This window comes from Monopterus albus, unplaced genomic scaffold, assembly GCF_001952655.1.
Source record: "Monopterus albus unplaced genomic scaffold, M_albus_1.0 scaffold5.1, whole genome shotgun sequence".
NCBI classification, from domain to species: domain Eukaryota; kingdom Metazoa; phylum Chordata; class Actinopteri; order Synbranchiformes; family Synbranchidae; genus Monopterus; species Monopterus albus.
The window spans coordinates 624,411-645,672 of NW_018127885.1; the positions used below are offsets into that span (position 1 = coordinate 624,411).

The 21,262-nt window shown below is 42.5% G+C and overlaps 1 protein-coding gene across 6 annotated transcripts in view; it reads left to right on the plus strand.

The window, feature by feature from the left end:
• Nucleotides 1-21,262, plus strand: part of wwox (WW domain containing oxidoreductase) — a 127,508-nt gene that overhangs the window by 37,514 nt on the left and 68,732 nt on the right. For 2 of the 6 annotated variants that reach the window (XM_020612876.1, XM_020612908.1), the window contains exons 6-8: nucleotides 993-1,081; nucleotides 4,739-4,924; nucleotides 7,339-7,603. In XM_020612876.1, coding sequence (XP_020468532.1) covers nucleotides 993-1,081; nucleotides 4,739-4,924; nucleotides 7,339-7,603 — 540 coding nt within the window. Of the gene's footprint in view, nucleotides 1-992; nucleotides 1,082-4,738; nucleotides 4,925-7,338; nucleotides 7,604-7,782; nucleotides 8,529-18,380; nucleotides 18,624-19,837; nucleotides 20,461-21,262 lie in introns of those variants that run through there. The other 4 variants (XM_020612899.1, XM_020612916.1, XM_020612881.1 and 1 more) reach the window with 4 other exon arrangements.

The window sequence follows — 21,262 nt, forward strand, 5'->3', positions numbered from 1 at the left end:
TGCTGAACCTAGAGCCCACCTGGGAGTCCTGGACACATTATTTCACTCTGTTTCACCTTCCAGCATGAGGGATGAATCTAACGGACCACTGAATGCAGCATGCTCCACCTCAGCTCATGCTGCCTGCGCTCATGCAACATACACTAAAATCCAGTGTGAGCTTCATTGTTGAAGGAAGGTTGAACATGGGGTGTCTGTTGAGGGGGCCTGTGCTGATGAAGATGTAGAGAGAGGAAAGTGGGGGGGAGGGGGTGACACACTGGAAGGCGGGCAGAGACTTTAAATTGACATGCTTGATGTTCTTGTACGCTGTTATGATAGAGGCTCGCTCCTTTAGGCCTTCATGTGTCTGTGCTGAGGCCTTTGCCCTGCAGCAGAATGCTACAGTGGGATGGAGGGGATGATGAATATTTAGTCTTCCACAGTGTGTAAATGCAGCTATGCATTCACTTCTTAAGTCATTTTTCTTTTTCTGCTCCTCTCCTATTCTCACCCTGTCTCCCAACATATGGTGTAAGATGAGCCACACATACATTCACAAAAATGCACTGAGAACACACAGTTAAATGCTACGGAGTTCTCTAGGAGCCTTTAGACAGGATGGTCACAGTGTGTCAGCACTCCTTTCACATGGTTTTACCAATTTGAATGAAAGGTAATAGTCAGGTCAAGTCAAATCAGTTTGAATTAAGCTTACAACATCCTTTACACTTAGACCTTATACTTAGATAAGGATAACCTTTAACAGGGTTAAAACGTAAGAAGAGTAACAGAGGAGGGCTCTCTCTTTCAGGACAGACATGCGGTAGATTCCTTTTTCCTTAAACTGGGGAGACCTGTTACATTGCATTTTAAATAGGATGAAATATCACACCAGTGATGACCTTGATGATATAACTGGCAGTTGGCAAAAAGCTGTAAATAATGGCGGTGAACTTGTAGCTCTGCTGTTGCTGCCAGTTAAATCACTTTCGTGTTTTCTTTCTCAACAGCACAAAGCAAGAGTAGAAGCCATGATGTGCGACCTGGCCTCTCTTCGAAGTGTCAGGGAGTTTGCTGACTCTTTCAAAGCCAAGAAACTGTGAGTATAAACCACAGTATGAATTTTCAAAATGGGTTTTCTCGTCCTTTCTGGTATTTTTATGTACAATACTTAACTATTTTACTCAGGCTTTGTTTTAACGGCATCAAAGAGCAGACACACAAAACTCCAGAAGTTTACTTATCTGATATTTTCCATCTCTTTGCCCTTTATTTTACTAAATCAGGTCTTGCTTTCAAGCCAATCACTTCATTTTTTTATTTTAATTTTTTTATTGTTACTTCCCACATACACGGTATTTAAAGGACATCCAACCTGTTACTAATGAACGCCATATGGACAGGGCCCCAGGAGTCAGAGTGTATATTTGTGTGGATTGACATTGGTCAAACTGATGAACAGACTTCATGGCACTTATTTTGTGGTGGTCAGCTTTTACAGTAAGGCTTGCATCCTGTGACCAGTTGCGTAGCTGCTGTTTTGGGGTGATGTATTCTGTCATTCGTATTGCTCACCCATCAGCAAGTTCCTTGGCACAGGAGTGTGTGTGTGTGTGTGTGTGTGTGTGTGTGTGTGTGTGTGTGTGTGTGTGTGTGTGGGCGGTGGTGTCAGGGGAGGCCCTTGGGGAGAGGCAGGGCAGTCATCGCCCGTAGCAACCCTGGGGCAGGGTATGACCATCCAGGACACATGTCTTGAGTCACAGCCAAACCTCACGGTGGCTTCCCTCACTCTGTGCCCTATAGTTCGCTCCCATCTCTTGCATGTATCCATCCCGTCCACACTGAAGTACTGACCTCTCTTTAACCCTACTGTTCCTAGAATTCCTCTGTTTTTAGCATATCCCTTTTTGCAAATTGTTTATTTGCCTCAGTTTCTTCTTCTCTCATGTTATCTCTGTCTTTCTCTGTCTGAGTCGCTCTCTCTCTCTTTACCTCAGTATTTTGGCAAGGTTGTATTTCTTCATTACCTGTGGTGTTGGGGGGGGGAGTGGGGGAGTCCCAGGGGATGTCAGAGTACATTAATTCTCATCAGAAGGCGAACAGAGCAGAGTGGAGGCTGGGAGCTCTGAGCTGTGAATGGCACTGGGCAGCTGTCTGAGTCTAGCGCCACTCTATTACTGCACGTATGTCTTCAGGCATAACGCACACAGAAGCGTGCACACACGACACGCGCATGTATGTGTATGCATACATGGACACACGTGGACAACTCTGTGTGCAGAAACATACACACAGTTGTGTAAACACACAGAGACAAACACACACACAATAATGCTTCTGCAGCGTGTCATTGACAGGTGAAATGTAATCAGAGTCGTTTTCTTTTCCTTCTCTCGTTTCTCACTCCCTTGCTTTTAAGTGCTTTAGTCAGTGGCTTTCACGCTGCTTTGTGTTCCATTGACCCCGATTCTGCTTTAATTGCCTGTCCTTTGAAATGAAATTACCTGGATATTGATATTGTTGAACGCAGTGCAATTTCATTGGGATGTAATTGTTGGAGGACGGCACTGACAGAATGCTCCTAATACAATTTCTACTGAACGGTCCGTAATTAACACACACAATTTGTTTTCACCTGTGATTTTTTTTTTTTTTGGAAAAAAAAAACTGCGTTCATCCCGTTCTAATTTTCAAGCATATTGTGTGTAAGAGGTCTGTATCGATACATGCACCCTGCTAGACTTCACACTCGTCTACCATACTTCCATGTTGTTGCACGCTTTACAGATACATATATCTCTATATGTGTTGTCAGTGCCTGTTTCCCTGTTGCCAATAAAGTGCACTGTTAATGACCACTAGTCTGAGCCCAGCTCACATAGGCAATCTCTTCCTGCTGGCCCACATTATCATAGAGGTCAGGGGTCATACCCAGGGGGGTTATTTAAAGTAAATATATAAACCGATGTCTCCCTGTTTGGTAGTTAACACCCTCGTTTGACCAGCGCTGAGATTGCACAGTGCTCACAGTGTTGTGTGAAGTCTTAATGTGGAGAGAGGGACTTTGGTACACAGCAATAGGCCTATTAAAGACATTCATTAGACCTGCACTTATGAGAGAGGGACTAACTGGTGGGCAGTTGAATTAACAGGCCTTTTACATTACAAGCAGACTCGCCAGAGGCCCATCTGAGCTGCGTGGGGGAAATCGCTCTACTGGCCAGAGAAAAGTTGGTTATTGGAGTTTTTTGATCACAAAATATGTGATATACTTTCAGTGACATAGTTTTTTAGTCAGAGTTCCGACTTTACAGTGTAAGGTCACAGCAAAGGACGCAAGTTTATATCTTAGGAGGTGTAACTGATGTAAGGATTAGTTTAAAACAACAGCTACAGACAAAGGTTGAAAAGTTAGGTCAAGAGTTCATGCCTGCAGTGTTAATATGCAGCCCCTAGCCAGTACTTTGGGGAGAGAGCCAAGAGCTTTGCTTTGTGTAGCACCGTGTTACTGTACTTCACACTCTATTAGACAGGGGAACACCGGGCCAAAAACACCCAATGTATTTTGTCTGCTTTTAAGCTGAGAGCAATTTCAGAGCAAAAACTGACATCACAGCAGCGGCTGTGTTTTACACTTCTCTGTTTTATCCGTAAGTGCAGGTCACAAAGGTCATTTACTGTGTATATGTTGCTCCACCAAGCCATTACGTTAAACTTCCTTACCTTATTATATTTTGGGTGAAAATTTGAATATCTCACTGCCAGAGTGTGCTCTGCTGCTAATGTGCTGAGGTCGGCATTCTTTAAGTTGACTTGTGACTAGGTTTGTGCTCTTTAATGAACCTTGTGTGTTCGGAGGCCTGAAGGTGATCGTACAGTACACTCCTATGTAATAGCATGGGATGGCTCATTATAGCAAGGCATAACAATTCACACATTAATTTTCCAGCATCCAGTTTTTAATTAATCCAGTAGGCAGTCTTAAACACAGGGTACACAAATTGCCTTCAGCCTCATAATTAATTCTAATGGAAGAAATTAAAAATTGGTGGGGTGTGTTTGGATTGTTCATCTGTATTACTATGGTTTCGAGCTCGCTGGAGCGACGCTGTCACCGACAAGGATCTCTCCACCCTGACCATTCCAGCAGTTTCCACTCACTGGCACGCGATCAGGGAGTGTTTCTTGCCCACATGATGCATGCAAGAATGAAAATGCATTGTGTGTCTGTGTGTACTAAAACATATGCTTTTTTACTAACCCCTGAGTCAGTCACTTCTTATGTCATGACTTGTGTGTGTGTGTATTTTCTTTGATCTGCACTCTACTGCTCAGCCTTTCTGAGTCGATGTGTTGGTGGATTTGGTTACTCAGAGCAGTTATACAGGGCCTGCAGTGTATCAACACACATTACTTCCACCACCCTTGTGTGTTGAAACAGTTTGAGGTTGCTCTTTAATGTGTTGTTGGTTTTGGATTCCAGCCAGCTGTATTCTGTATCTACAGTACCTGTCGAGCCATGGGGAGTTGCACTGGAAACCTCTGGGTCATATCAGCATTACTGATGCTCTGTCTCTGAAGACCTCTGATGTCTGCAACACTCTGGAATAAGACACCCAGTTTCCTTTCTCTGTCTTTGCCTTTCGCTATTCCAGTCTTCTCCCTGTCTTTTATGCAGCCGTATCTTCCTTGTGTTCACTTCTAATCAATAAACAATCAAACATGTTTTTATTTTCTGCCTTCCTGTCCCCCATAGGCCCCTGCACATTCTGGTGTGTAATGCAGCAGTGTGCACTCAGCCCTGGAGCCTGACAGAAGACGGCCTGGAGTCCACCTTCCAGAGCTGCCATCTAGGTCACTTCCTCCTTGTTCAGTGTTTGCAGGATGTGCTGTGTCGCTCAGCCCCCGCCCGGGTTGTGGTTGTGTCTTCGGAGTCTCACAGGTAAAAAAGAGGGTGACTTGACAGGTTGAACATACAGTACCAGTCAAAAATCTGGTCACATCTTTTTGTTCAATTCAATGGGAAAATGTGTCCAAAGTTCTGACTGTACTTTTGCATTAGTTCTGCTTTACTCGTCACATTTTGACGACACTCCCCTTGTTCTAATATACCTTCCGACCCTGTGGTATATAAATGATCCACTCAGGTTGCTGAAAGGTAAATTAAACCCCCTGGCAGGATGCATTCACAGTTAAGTCATATTAAAATCAAACTGATTGCAGTAATATCCAGAAACTACTCTGTCTAATCCACCAACTCTTCAACTTCAGTCATGCTGTTATAGCCACCGCACTGGCTAGTTTTTACTATGAACTGATAGATCAGACTTAATGTGTATTGTCAAACATGACAGCCTCACTCAGTGAAAACTCATTTCCCTCCACACGCTGTCGCTAAGAATTAAACCTATCGTCAACGTGATGGATGGACTTATCAGCTAAAATTTACTTTGATCAAGTATGTGCGCCTTTCAGTCTGACCCCCCTGACTCAGCGACTTTCTTTTCGCTACTTCTGCCATCTGTTGTTTTTTAAGTCTGTCTTTTTGTTAAAAAACACTCTACTCCACAGACTTTTGTTTTTGCTGTCATGCAGTAGACAAGCATGATGCCTTGCAGTGATCTGTGAGCCCAAGCCCTGAGCTATGTGTTTCTGAGTCTGTGTGTGTGCGACATTGATCCTGGCCTCAGTCAGGCGGCCAAGCAGCGTGATTGATTGGCGCTCGGTAGAGTGACCTGAGACAAGGAGAACATACGCAGAGTTATTCTAGCAGATCAAACTGCAGCATGATTACAGAGTTCCTCGTATGAGTTATGTTAGACAGACTGACATGTATGAAAGGACAGGAGGGGCAGAGGGGGTGGTTTGACTCTCATTTGGGGTCGCACTACTATTACAGGCAGCAGGAAGGGTCAGAGGAAGAGAGAGTACAGAAAGCTTATTGAAAGAAAGCATGTCATGAAGGGAGTATTGGCAGCGTTTACAAAGTAAGAACACTGAGTTCACACAGGTTTTGGTGGTGTTAAAAACCAGGCTACTATTGGAGTAGGCACAGCAAGAATGGTCAGGTATTCTTGTCACTGTTTGCCCTACAACTCCATCTCTCCTTTTCTGCCTCCCCGACACATACACTCACCTTTGCTTCTCTCCTCTACGAGCAGCAGTGGCTTTAACCCCTTCAAAGAGGGCTTAAACAGGACCAGAGAGAGTCAGTTACACACTGACACAGACCAGAGGGAGGGGAAGACAATATCTCATATTACATCTTCCATACTGTCCACCTCATTCCAGACCTATATTGCATCTTTTGAAGTTGACTCCTTTTTTTTGTTATTTTCAATTTCAGCTGATTTTCCATTTATTCACTTAGCCTCCCCTCACAAGCAGTATCTGACCCCTGACCTGGTGGCATATTGTATTCCCTTAAGCCCTTTGTCTGCTTGTAAAGCGTTGACCTATAAGGGACAGGGGTAGGAGAGATGGACACATGGGTAATGGCTGGACACTTTATCAGTTTCCACCACAGGGGCTTACTGTGGAATTGACCCAGAACAGTTTTACTTTGCCCTAGTGCTGCATCAGACCTGGTCAAACAAGAGGAGATAAATTCCTTAATGAAATTACCACTGATAAATTTCAACTGCAGCGCTTATTGCTGTACTTTCTAGATATTGTCATTAACCAAACTTTGTATATTTTATTATGGAAGTTTGTGCGGATCACGTGGTAAAACATGTCTTTGACCGTAATATCACTGTAAAACCCCATTCTAACGTAACTAGTGCAACTTCAGTATAATAACATATTTAAAAAATACATTTGGTGCTTAGGCAATTGATATATCAACCTCTACTTGCTAAAGTAGTTACGAAGTTGCAACACATGAAATGAAAAGCCTGCAGATGTTGTAATTTAGCCAAGCAAGGATGTTGCGGAAGGCGACAGTAAACAAGAGGCAGTGAGCTTGTAAAATCACAACAAGGAAACCAGGTGACATTTTGATTGGTTGTTTTATAATGACTGGATTAATATGTAGGATGTGTTCCACAAGTTTGCAGTTTCCTTTTTTTCTCTCTCACTCACACACACACGATATACAAGGAGTTTAGTTTTCGTGTCCATGTATTGTGATGATATTGTGTGACTGCATAATAACACAATGAGTAGTGTAATGTTTAAGGGGCCTTGTCAAACATCTGGAGTTTAACAGCTCTGTCGCAGGCAATTAAAGAACATCATGTCACATCTTTTGATTTGTATGCAGCCAGCATCGCACATCTGCTGGTCGAAAGCCAGCACACAGACACACACACACACACACACACACGCGCGCATTCTAACTCTTCTGTGTTTCAGGTTCACGGATCTATTGGACTCATGTGGCAAGTTGGACTTGGCCCTGTTGTCTCCCCCAAAGACGGCCTACTGGTCCATGCAGGCTTACAATCGGGCCAAACTCTGTAACATCCTCTTCAGCAATGAGCTCCACCGCCGCCTCTCACCTCATGGTGTCACCTCCAACTCAGTGCATCCTGGGAACATGATGTATACCTCCATTCACCGGAACTGGTGGCTGATGACCTTTCTCTTCATGCTGGTTAGGCCTTTCACAAAGTCTATGGTAAGGGACAAAACAACTGTGGAAATGTGTTATATAGCTTTGTGACTGCACACGCTAGCATGACCTTGCCGATGGCCACTGGTAACTTTTCATTCCACCAGAGTAGCTACAGTATTTTTCTGCATAGGAAGCAAGTCAGTGAATTTACCACACTATATTATTATCTTCTTTTAAAACAGATGTGTCCCTTACTCAGCCTTTATATTTGTTTTGGCACATTCCTGCGAGGAAAAGGATGGAGAGGGGTTGAACTGCGTGTTCAGGGCTTGGTGAGAAAGTCTATGTCTCACAGATAGAGATATTCTTTGGTTTGCTTTCCTCTTCCTTGTGTCACTGTTTATTTAACTCTGAGAGACCTTTCCCCTGTCCTCGCACAGGGTAGGTGATATTCCAGATCCAGAGTACTATGAAGTTATAGTGAATGCTCTGCACAAACTTAAGTCTCTACTTCTATGCAGTCATGTATGTTAGGGTACTAAGATAATAAGCTCTCTGCTAAATCTCTTTTTACCATATACCCCATTCCCACCAGGAGAACCACTTACCAGATATTTTCAGATGGATTATCTTAAGTTCTGAATCATCTTAGCAGACTTGCAGGACTTGCCTGAAAGCAGACACACAGTAAAGACATTGTGTCCTCTGGGAGATACAAAGAGGAGAGGCCAGGTGCTGTGTTGCAGAGATCTGTTTACAAGTGTAATTTTGGTGCAACATTTAAATCAGATGCCCTCAGAAATTTGACTCTTTGTCATGATAGTGAGAGTTCAGTATGTGTGGTGCTCCTTAGTGTCTGAGGAGAAGACCTGTTAACTGTATTTTGGAGTATTGTCATGGGGGTGCCACACCTGCCAGAGTCAAACTGTGATGCTTGTCAGTATTAATGAATGAAAAATGAACAATAACGACAAACTGTTGCCTTAAATACAACAAACATTTTTTTCTCTGGTGCTTTATAGTTGATTGTTCAAATTAGTTTTATTTGATATCATGCATGCACCATGATATTTGCATTCATTTCTTCAACTGTGTTGTTGTGGAGTACTTGGCATGATTCACCTCAGTGGGGGGGGGGGCACTGTGCAGCAGCGATGTCTCTGGCCAGGAGTAAATAAGGAGCACAGGCAAGGCTGGGTAAAGAAAGCACTATGTTTGTCTCATTTTTACACAATCTGGCCCTGGGTATTGTCGGTTAATGGAGGCAACACTTTGAGGAACTCAAACTCAATTGGCACAGCCTCTTCAGTGAACACTGAGCTTTGACCATCTCACATTTTTAACCAAAGCATTCTTTATTTAGTTATACCTTGTTTGCATTGGGATTATTTCCAACAGAAATCAGTATGCGAACACGTAGTATCTGTTGTTGTCAGTGCCATCCAGTTGGATCGTAAGATATAAGAGGACTTACTGTGAAGTTTTCTTCTCAAAGCAGTAGCACCTATAGTACAGCTCAGAGTGGCAGCAGGGGGGGGGGGCCTGTGGGTGTACAAGGAATGAGTGCATGAGAGTGTTCACAGCACATCTGTGTGCTTAAGGGATGATGTTAGCTGCCTGAGGTTAACTTCATCACACACTTTTGATATAAAGGCAAAATCTGGCACTGTGATTTATCAGTCTGTATTGTGTCCTCTGCTCTTTAAAGATTTTCCAGCGGATAGCAGCGCTCTACCATTTAGGCTCCACAGCCTCGTAACAGATGCTTTAGTCTATTTAATCTTTCCTTTAGCTACACTTCACACTTTATCAATTTAGTGTTTGCACCGAATGGAAAATGTGACGTGTTGAAAGGCAGCACGGTAGAGTTCCAGTGACGTGTTATTCTGATCCGTCATGTTTGACAGACACAAGGCCTCGGGCTATCATTCATCTCTCCTTCTTCTGACATAGGATGAGAGATGAGAGGAACTGCTCCTCAGCATCTTTCACAAAATGCCAAGCTGAACATTTCCTCATTTTGACTGTTTCTGTCACAAAGCCCTCCTTGTTTTCCTCCCTCTATACCATACCTAACATTTTTCTTAGATCTTTTTTCATCACTTGTTGCCTTGTTTCAATTTATTATCTGATTTGTGTCAGTTTTAGCTGGACCCAAATTTGTGAAACGCTCCTTTTAACCAGATGATTTGGAAGTGTCCAGTCGAGCGGGTGATGCTTCTGCGTTCTTTCTGTGTATAAGGGAGGGATGTTAACATTTTGGATGCGAGCACACAGATGCAATTAGCAGAGCCATTTCTTCTCCAGAATGAGAATGGCTCCTCTACACATGGTTAATTAATGTAGTGTAGATGTTAGTAAATATTAAAGGACAAAGGTAGAGCTAGTAATTAAATTCTGCTATGCTGACACAGCGATTAACTAAAACTCATGTCTGATAAAGGCCACACACACGTGCAGATACACAGGCAGGCACACCCATAAGCTGAGCATTTGCTCTTATTTAAATCTGGGGTTGATAAGGCCCCTGAAAGTGTATCCTCTTTAAAATCCCACCCCTCACTCCTTCTGCCCCCACATTAAGGGCTTAATAAAACAGTGATATTATTTCAGTTATTGGTTGCAGGGATATGAAGATGGTATCGCTTTAATTGCTTGCGTACGCTTGCGGGATCCATGGAGATTGTTCTGGGATGCAAACATAAGCAGAATGTTGATTCCAAAAAACAATCACAGAGCCCCCATGTGTGTTCTTGTGCAAATAACCAGCCTCTCATTTAAAACATAGGGTTGATTTATAGGAGCACAGGTGGAGTGATGTACAGTAGTCCTACATGAGTAGACACGCACACATGGACAAGCACACACATGAATTTACAATATTGAGACTACTGAAACACCTGGAACTACATGTGGTCCTAAATCTTCAATTTCATTGTTGCAGCAAAGGTGAGGAATGTTATCAAGCCATATGCTCTATTCATGGTCATCTGGTCCTGTTCATGCCTTCCTCCCTCATTAACTGTGCTTCACACTCTCTTACTTTATCAGCTCTTCACTCCACTTTTATCTTTTTGATGCTGTATTTTGTTCTCATATTGCCAAATATACTTTGACTTCCTCAAGTTTGCATGCTTTGTGTCGTGGTCTGTACTGAGGGAAAGAAACTTCTCTATTAGCAGGGAGCACAGCCCACTCTGCTATTGATGTACAGAGCTGATTCTGTTTTGCTGAGTTGAGAAAGGCATCTATAAAGAGCCATGACATTTTAATCAGCCAAACTATCTCTCACTAACATCATGTTCCCCTCCCCATGCCTTGATCTACTTATCAGAGATTGTGCGACCAGGCCTGTAACTCCTGTTTCTTTAATTCAGCGTGTTTAGAGTGGGAGTTTTCCCTGTGTCCTTTGGGGTGATTATCAATGTCGAACAATCTGGCCTGCAGTGGTGTGTGTGTGTGTGTGTGTGTGTGTGTGTGTGTGTGTGTGAGTGAGTGAGTGAGAACAAGAGAGGCAAAAAAACAGCTGTTATCACAATTCTGCAATTTAGTTGCAGCATTTTAATGATCTAAATTTGATTGTCACAGATTTTCGTTGATGTATTTGATCTAAGATAGTGAACTTTTTGTGCCTTTCTACATCATGCATATACATTAGACAATACACCGTGAACCATCATTTGGGTCGGACACACATTTAAACAGCATGTAATGAATTTTAGTGACTGTTGCATTTATTAGTTGGGCTGTAACCTTTGTGAAGTTGTCACCGTCCTGTCATGCTGTAACACTGACCCCGTGACATTTTGTTGACTGACTGATTGCTCCCTCAAGATTAGTGTACCCTCAGGCTCTGAGCATCTGCACCGGGCATATACTCATCAGATCTATACCTTAACTATAGGCACTGACCGTGCTGTGCTGCATGAAGATCAGTGTGGGCAGTGACTCCGGCACCTCATCATCCACTGTAATGGGTAGAAAGAAGGGAGGGGGTGTTGTGAGCACAGGCCTAAGAGGCTTTGCTAGTCCAATCAGACACTCCAGTCCCCCTGGGGGCGGGTTTCATCAGTGCTCTCGCTTGGTCCCTAGCTTCTTAGTGTTTTAGCCTGATTGTTTTACCCAGGATCCTGCCTCGGGCACCAGGCCACCTTTTTACATATGCACAGGCTGAACTTTTGACCAGGCACCAGCAGTCAGGGCTGTATTAGAAAAACGGTTGTTCAGTCAGGAGTAGTGGGACCACTAGTGCCTCCTCTGCTGAGCCTTGCATACTGTGACCAGGAGTTCTATTCTGCACCTTGGAGGTTGACCCCAGAGACAGATCCTGCAATAAAGACATCAACATTACCATATAACAGACAGATTGGTGCTGTATGCAAGCGCTGGAGCCAGTGTTCTTTATACATTTCTCTCCTGCAGGCAGTTGTAAGGTCAGGTGCTCTATCTGCTGTCTGGTGTGGCACACAGTCACAGTGGCTCTGCTGCACACCCAAGCAACCTGTGTGTTGTGTGTGGTGCTTAACCAAGTGGAAAGAAAGAGGAGCAGAGGTCCCAATATCCACCAACCCCCCCTCCATTGTGGGGTTAGATGAGCTGCCAGGCCCTTGTAATAGAGTCCTCTTGGATGATTAGGAGCTACACAGGAGGCGGTCAGCTCCAGTCTGACTCAGTGGTGTAGACAGAACATTACATATTATGCCAACTGGTACAGTATGAGGTTCACATACTTAAAGTGAACTTCTGTGATGATGCACTGACTTCGTTTAGAAGCCACATTCTAGATCATTTTTGAGGTACTAAATATAATGAATGTGAAATTCCTGCCAGATCTCCCCTGCTGTGCTGCTGCACAGTGGATGGGAGAGAGAGAGAAAGAGAGAGAGAGACACACACACACACACACACACACACACACACACGGGAAAAGAAAAATGTGTTGGTGTGGGGATGGATAAAAGCAGAAAATCCCATTTGGCTCTATTGACATGTGTGTTCCTGCCCAATCCTGTTACCGGGATTATTGTCCACAGAGATACCATTTCATTAAAGAAAACACACGTGCGCGCACACACACACACACACATACAGTGAGTGAACAGAGATGGCCTGAGGCCTGGTTATGTGGTCCATTGCACAGGGAGACTGTGTAAATGGTTTATTGTGGATGAGTTGATGTGATGGAGAGCGCGTCTGGATCAATAAAGAACCAATCAAATGCTGACAGTCTGCTACTGTATGCAGTCAGTCATTCACCCCTTGTGCTGCTGAATACAGTTTTACAAAATGAGTGGGAAGCAGGCATGAGCAGTATCCCTGCTGAAAGCGGAAGAAGTTAAGGAAGAAAGTCAGTTTTAAGAGAGATACTTTAAAATGGAATTTTGTGCAAGTGCTTAAAGCTGCAAAAGAATGTTATCCTGTTGATAATGTTCCCTTTTTATACTTTGCTTTACAGTGCATGTTAGTTTTGCCTTTATCTTGTTATAAGATGTCTTTCTTTGACAGAGTTTTGTTTGTAAAGAAACATTACTTAAAGCTTCAAGCACATCCTCCTGGCTCCTCCAGCTCCAGACACCTCAGGGAGGCCATTAGGATGTCTCCTCAGCTGAGGTTGTCTGTGTCTGGACTGAGTCTGAGTTGGGGCTGGGCTAAATTACCCTGGAGCCACAGGTCAGCGCCAGCTAGTTCCTCGTTGCCAAGGGACTCTCTCTCTCTAATAGAAGGGATCAGAACAGGCCAAAGAGCCAGAAACTGACCTGGCTGAAGAGACATCCATACTCACTTACTCTCTACTCTTCCACATCACCTCCTTCACCCTCCATTTCTCCTTTAAACCTTACCTTAAACCTTACCCTTAAAGCTTCAGGGCTTTTCTCCTGTGACCCTCAGAGAAGAGAAAGATGTAACCTATCACCTCCTCCTCACCCAACCACTTCTACTGCTTTCCTGCCAGTGACCCCCTCCAACTCGACACACACACACACACACACACACACACACACACCACTCCCCCCCCTCTTTGTTGTGACACGAAGCTGATGGACTATTTTTCAAATTGATTTCAAAAATGTACATAAGCAGCCGATCCCCTAGCCCAGATTACCTATTGATTTTTAATATGAAAAGCTCATTATATAAGCAGGAACTGCAACACAAAAAGCTAGCCAACCTTTGCATAAATCCTTTAATTGAATTTCCAGAGCCCGTGGTTCTACATTTTTTAATTAAATCCATTTCTTTTTTTAAGGGTTGCTGTGTAATTTGCATGCTGTGAAGTGGGTGCTGTCCCAGATAAAGTGCCATTGATCCTTATTAAGGCTCACCTCTGGGCTCGCTGAAAACCAACCGCAGAAATTAAATGTGCTCATGGTGCATACACTTATTGCCCGCATGATAGGATTAGAGGCAGAGGGAGGGAGGGAGAGAGAGAGAAAAGGAGGGAGATAGAGATGGAGAGAAGGAGTGATGGGGTAAGAGGTGGGGAGAGAAAGGGGTGTTATTATTAATAGTTCTTCATATTAATGTAATATTTCACCTTTCCTCCTCTGGGGTGAAATTGTGAAGAGATTGTTTGTACATACGACCCGGTCTGAGGATTCTTTGGCTTTCTCATCAAATGCACTCCGGCCAGGTCTGTCGGTCTATCGGGGGTTGCTGTGATTTCACAGTTTGTAGGTAGCGTTTAAATCTTTCACTGCAATGACAGATGTGGCTGCTTATTCATGTGTGTTTCCTGTGTAAAAGCAATTTAGCAGAAAAACAAGCACCAAAAGAGGTCAAATGCTCCTGATAATACGACCACGTGTAAATGAAACCAATGATCATATCTCTCATTGATCTTTAGGAGGTCATGATTATTAGGAGGTCATGGTCTGCAATCTCTCTGCAAGTACAGGGTGTTTAGCTACCTATTTAGAGATTAAATTATCCTTAATTTTCTTGTCCTTACCCTACTTAGCATCAGATAACAGAGTGTGTGTGTGTGTGTGTGCAGGTGTGTGCAGGTGTGTGTGAGCAGTGATTTTGTGCTCTGTGATAGCTGGTGAGGCAGGTCTCTCCTTTCTTGTCTTCCTGTGTGGCTATATGCAGACGGTGGAGTAAATCAATAGGGATTAACCTGCGACCCCAGCCACATACTTATAGCCCAGTCCTCGCTGCTCTCACATCTCTCATCAGTTTCACTTAAACACTGCACCTCACTCAATAAGGCACCACACGCTAATTCATTTCAAAGATGGAGAGGCCCTTATCAAAGACCTCTCTTTTACCATGCCCCCCAACACACACACACACACACTAACCCACACGCAGATAAAGCAAAACAAACAAACCAAAAAAACAGTGACACTTTCAGGTAACAACTGAAAATGAGGTCAGTTGCATGGCTGCAGCATCACAGATGATAGTCAGCAGATTTTCCATTAGTGCACATACAGTATACATGAACGTGCAGTGAGAGAATGGGCTGCAACTAATTATTGTTTTTATTGTTCATGAATAATTTCTTGATTAATCAACTGATAGTTTTGCCCATAAAATAAATTGTGTAAATAATAAAAAAAAAAAAAAGAAAATGTCCCTGTGACAAACATGTTGCCTTCAGATTTTTGTCGTCATTCATATATAAAGTATCTATCTATCTATCTATCTATCTATCTATCTATCTGTCTATTTATCTGTCTGTCTATCTGTCTTCTATCTATCTATCTATCTGTCTATTTATCTGTCTGTCTATCTGTCTATCTATCTATCTATAGTCAAGGTATAAGCATTGAATTCTTGCCAGTTTTGCTTATGCAAAAAATTACCTAAATAATTAGTTACCAAATTGTCACTGATTAATTTTCTCATTGATCGGTTAATCAGCATGGTTACTACTAAATGAGATGGAAAAACAAATTAAAACAGTTGAAATAAAAAGGGAGATGGAATAAAGGCTAACCCCAAAGTTCCCAGACGTAGGGGAGGAGCTCAGTGGGATTGCCACCATCTGCGTACAAAAGAGGTTAAACATGTTGCTTGACAAACTGCATTAAAAAAAAAATAATACAAACCTCACAGCAACTTGTCTTTTCAGAGACTGAGTCCCTGTTGCCCTGAACAATTCACAAAACACATGAAAAGTTTGAACAGTTTAGTCAACTACATCTATCTGCACTGCTGGAAGCCACAGGAAGTTAGTGAGGAAATTAATGTTGTAATTTGAGTGAACTGACTCTTTAGGTGCTGGGCTTTTCTTGCTTTTGGGTCTTTATTGAAATCTTTCTTGTTCTTGGCATTGGTTGTCCCACAATAAATATGGAAAGGTGACATTTTTTGTGTATTTTTCCACCAGAGACAAGAGAAGGAGACAGGAGGAATCGGGTTGTAACATTTCCTTAATTGTGGGGGAGATGTGGTTTTCTCAACAAGCACTGACACTGGCTGACTGGTCTGATGTCTCTCTATCTTTTGTGTACATGTCCATGTGAAAATGTGTGTGTGTGTGTGTGTGTGTGTGGCACACCCATCTGCATGTGTGTGTTGACCGGTGCAGTGTCAGCAGTATGTGCTGCAAGTATTGACCCAGGCCTGTCCTCTGCTCTGACTGGCTCTTGTCCCTTACTTGTCATCTCTCTCACTCACTACTCTCTCTCTCTTTCATAGTGAATCTCTTCATGGTTGAACTCCTTGTGAGTTGTTCAGTGTTCTGCCACCTTTTAAAAGTCAACTTTAAAAAAAAAATCTGTTCTCTTTAATCCCGCATTGCGCTTTATTTAGCACACTGACTTGTGCATCGTTCACCTCAGCATTATTTTGAAAACACATTCTCCCGTTAGGTGTTAGAGATTTGAATGTAATATAATGCAATGTACAGACTAGTACCTTAGAGTCCAGCAGTGCTTTTATATCCCACACACAGGTTCACTGAGTGATGGTGGATAAAGTGGGTGCCTTTACTCCAGGGACAAACATAATGTGAAGAATGTCTCACTTCTCCTTCTCCTCACTGTATAAACAGACAGGCCATTCATTTCCTGTGTTTCACATTTTTAACCAACCTTTACCTTTTTTTAGTATTGCAAAGAAATGTCCCATCATTTACACCATGTTATCTTTCACTCGTTGGTAACAGTAGCCACAGAGAAACCGCTTTGATTTCTCTCATTTCATTTCATAATCCAATCAATCAGACTAAAACAGCTTGGTTTCTTTTCTCGCCTCCCCTAAACAATCAGCTGTATACATTTACACACACACACACACACACACACACACACACACACACATATGGAGAGCGCTCCTAAATGCATGTGGGACAGGCCATTGCCGTTGTGGGACCCGCCCCCCCCGGGTTAAACCATTCTATGTGTTATTGATTACACTGCTGTTGCATGTTGTGCTCAATCATGTGCTCCATGCATCTAGTGTTGTCCTCTCCCACCTGGTCCATTAGATTAGGCTAATGCATTCATTCATTGATTAGTCATTACACTCAGATCTGATCAGCCAATCGCCTACCTGGTTTGACTCTACTTGACCGGTAAACCCCGGCTCTCGTGTCGTCTCACCGGCTCTAACATGTTAAACACACGCACACAGCTCTATTGATCTGGAGCATGACACTGTGGTTCACTACCTGTATGATATTTGGTACCAATCTTTTTAATCACATGCAACACGGAGCTTGTCAGATTATGTCATATAGCATGAAACTACTGTACCTGCCACAGGTTCACTATGAACGAGAAGGTTGATGAGGGTGCATACGGTACGAGCTCCTTATAGGAGGCAGGGTAAAACCATACTGTATAGTAGGCCACTATATTTACTTCCTTAATATATTCAACTACAGTTCTGAGGTGCTTGTACTTTAGTACTTTAAATATTGTACTTTTTACTTCACTACTTACATCTGACAGCTACAGTCACTAGTTACCTCACAGATGGAGATTTTATATTCTAAGCATGTTATCGATTAATAAAAAAATGATGAATTATTATATATTTAACAACCCAAACAGTATATAAAGTCCTCAGATAGTTTTCATTTTAGTTTTGGCCCTAGCTGATGCTGATTCAAGTGACACCACTTGAGGCAGTTTCTCAGATTTTGTGCAGATCTTTAAGGAGCCACTAAGATTTTTTTTTAATAACCTTTTTCAGTTGTGTTGTAGTACTCCCCCCATAACAGGCTTTAATTTGTATAGTTAGCAAGCGTTGATTTTAACATTAAAATGCTTCTTATTCTTTAATGCATCACTAATAAGCATCCAGTGCTTCTTGTGCTTAAATAATCTGCTTACAGCCACCACCGCTGGTTCCAAACCAGACTATCCAAAGGAATATACACTATAACTGACCATCACATGTCAAGACTCTCACCTTGACAGTTGTGCTTAATAATAAGACCCCCTCTCCGTCAGCTTCCAACCTCCTTATTTGCTCTCTTGCCCACTCTCTACAGTATTGAGTCAGCTTGTGAGAGATAGCTGTTTTAGGGACAGGGCCATTGATAAGTGTCTGTGTGTGTGTGATGCGAAGCACTGAGCTGAGTGACTGGGGATAGATGTCCTTATTGAATATGAGCTGGCTACTCCGTGGCTCTGCATTAAATTTGTATTGAATAGGAAATTAATGATTGGATAATTTTATTGATGTTTCTGGTATTGAACATATAAACAAAATGTTCTTTTGAAGCATTGTGTGAGTGTTGCAGCCCGGGAGGAGGGAGCGGTCTCAGTTGTGCTTAAGAAAGAATAAGTCCATGTTAAATCCATAGTGTATTGGAAACGAGAGCGAATAGATCGATGGGGACTTGGTGCTTGAGACACACTTTAATTGTATTATTTTCTTTCAGATTTCTGCCCTCCCGTATCCATCTCAACACACACTGACAGATTTGATATGTATTGCCGACACTGTCATGAAGACAAATTTTAATTTATTGAATAGTTTCAAGAAGGAATTTGTTCTGCTTTTATTAGTAGACCCTTAAGGGTTTGTAGTTGTACTATAGTGTTTGAAAAGGGACAGTTTTAAATGTTTGTTGTAATTTTTTTGTAAGTGCTGTGATGCCTTTGTGTGCAGGTTAAATCAATGTTGCACTAATGCTGACTGAAAGTCTTTGTAATCAAACTGTATGTGCAACTTTGACCTCGTTTAGACTTGGTTTAAAAATGCATCTTGGGCCATTGGATCACAGGTGGGACGCACTAAATACAAGTGTAAACGACCACCAAGATAGATTGTGATCTGATGACTGAAACCACTTACTGAGGTGGTCTGGGATTCATTTGACCACATATTTGTGTAGTGTAAATGCTAATGTGTCCTGATGTATCACCGACAAGTAAGTTAGAGGTAAATATGTCATCAATGCAGGACATGGTGGCTGTTTAGAGCACGCAAAGTGTAAAAAAAAAGAAAAATGGAAAGAAATGTACAACATAGATCCATCGAGATGTGTATATATTATGAAAGCTTTGATAATATATCCATGTATAAATATGATGCTTCTTCTTCTTTGGTTAAGGACACTTCTGGTGCTTCTCTGGCAACACTGTTGTCATAAGTGCTTGACATCTTGGAGATACATGTACTGTATATAGACAGGGTGTGAACAGTGACGTGTCTCGGCTGTGCACTTGTGTGAGGCATTTTGAAACCAAGTTTAAACAGGGTCTTTGATGGACTGTTCCTTTTACTGTGAGTTGGATGGGAACGGATCAAAGAGATGAGAGACGGTGAGACTGAGCGGAGGAAATTTGTTTAATTAAAATGAAGTGATCGGGGGGGGCATAGAGGGACGTTCTTTGATGCATGTTCCAGATGCATAGTATACATTATGCAGTTATTACACATGATTTTTGTTTAAGAGGTTCCAGCAGAGGGTGGGACATTAGGAGGTACTGCAGACACAGGGAAGGAGTGGGCTTGATGAAGTTTCTGATTATCCCACCTCCTCTGGCACAGGGAAGAATTACTGAATGCCATTTGGGTCAGTGCGCTTTATGGAACTACATTTATGAAATACATCTCTCCCCCTCTTTCTGTCTCTCTCTCTGTATCTCTCCCTACCTCCCTCCCTCTCCTCTAATTGGAGATGCAATAAAGGTGTGCGGGGTCAGTGGTTCTTCAAGGTGAGGCCACATGTGAGTCTCACTCTAATGTTCTCTCCCAGACACATGTGTAAAAGTTCCCGCCACTCCAATCACAAATTTTCTGCCTTGCTCACAAAAACCATGGGCCTAAAACTGTCGTCTGCACTGCTTATAATGTAACTCGCTCACCTATTCTGTGATAACTTTCTTCCAGTAATATATGGCTCTATCAGCCTGGAGCGCCATGCTTCCTGCCCTTCCCTCTCCCAACTCTACTTCGTGTCCTTGTGCCAGCCTGTTAAGCCAGAGGGCACGCTGTGGGTGAATCAGAGGCAGAGTTCTGCCAACACACTCAGCGGGAGAGGCCCAGCCAAGGGTGCCAAGGCCTCGAGAGAGAAGGGGGAAAATGAGGATGTCAGGGGGGTGGTGTGGATGAAAAAAAGATAAGAAAGACACCCAAAAAAGTGTGTTTTGATGTGAGGTTTGTAAGAGAATTTAGAACGTATATTACAAGATGTAAAAGATAATGACCTTTTCTCTCATTTCTCCCCTGATTGTGGTTTTTTTGTGTGCTGATGATTCAGAGCTGTTGCAGAGCCATAAGTTCACTATGAAGTACCATCTCTTTGTCTGTGGAGCGCAGTAACACAGTACCGTTTTCGGCCAGTAGGGGTCATTGTAGTTCAACTGACTGAACAGAGCGGGCCGACCATCCAGGGCAGAATCTGCGGGACAGACAGCTGCGGTTCACTGAGTCATAACTCTGTCAGTCCAAGCTTTTTTTTTCTGCCTTATGTATGAAATTAAAAATCTGCATTTAAATCAACAAACATATTTTCTAACACACTGCATTCTTGATTTATTCTGGTAAACTTTAGTTAATAATAAGATCCATTCAGTTGCTGGTGACCTCTGCAGCTCATTCACTGCAGGTCATTCACTGAAGTTAGGCTGTGACTGGCACATATCTCAGCTGGTCTTCTGATTCACATTTAAATATTTTTTTGTAATTTTTTTGCACAGATAACCTAAAGTTAGGAGTCAAAGCTAAGACAACCCCACTTCACCTGCTGATTGAGTCTAATTGATTTAGCACTTGGGTTGGTAATTTAATGTCCAGGGTGAAGGGGCCTTTGCACAGTCTTTGCCTCCAGGTATTGTTTGAGACACCATTGTTGAGGAAATAATTACAGAGCCTGTTCTCTTTTAACAAGCATCCTCTTTAACCAGGCTGAGGAGAGAGAAACTCTGTTTCTCAGTACATGTCTGCTCTTGTGTTTTTGCTTCATATAGTCACAGAACAGACATAACAGAGGGTGGTTTAAATGTGATAGGATGGAAATAGTCTTATTTTAAAGACAAGTTTATTGTAGCTTATTATTTAATTTAATGTTTTGCAAAAGTGCAACCAAAGTGACCTGGACCTTGAAGGTTTTTATGGTGTAATAAATGTATAAATGCTCTTTGTTGAATTTTGACTCTGTACTTATTTAAAACTGTATTTCTCCACCCTTAACTTGTGTATACAAATTAAGCATGCCACCACTGCCATTGACCTCCAGTGGATGAATATTAGATGAAGCAGCAGCCAATATGTGAATAGCTGAGTTCAGGACAGCAACGATTTTAATGGCAGCGA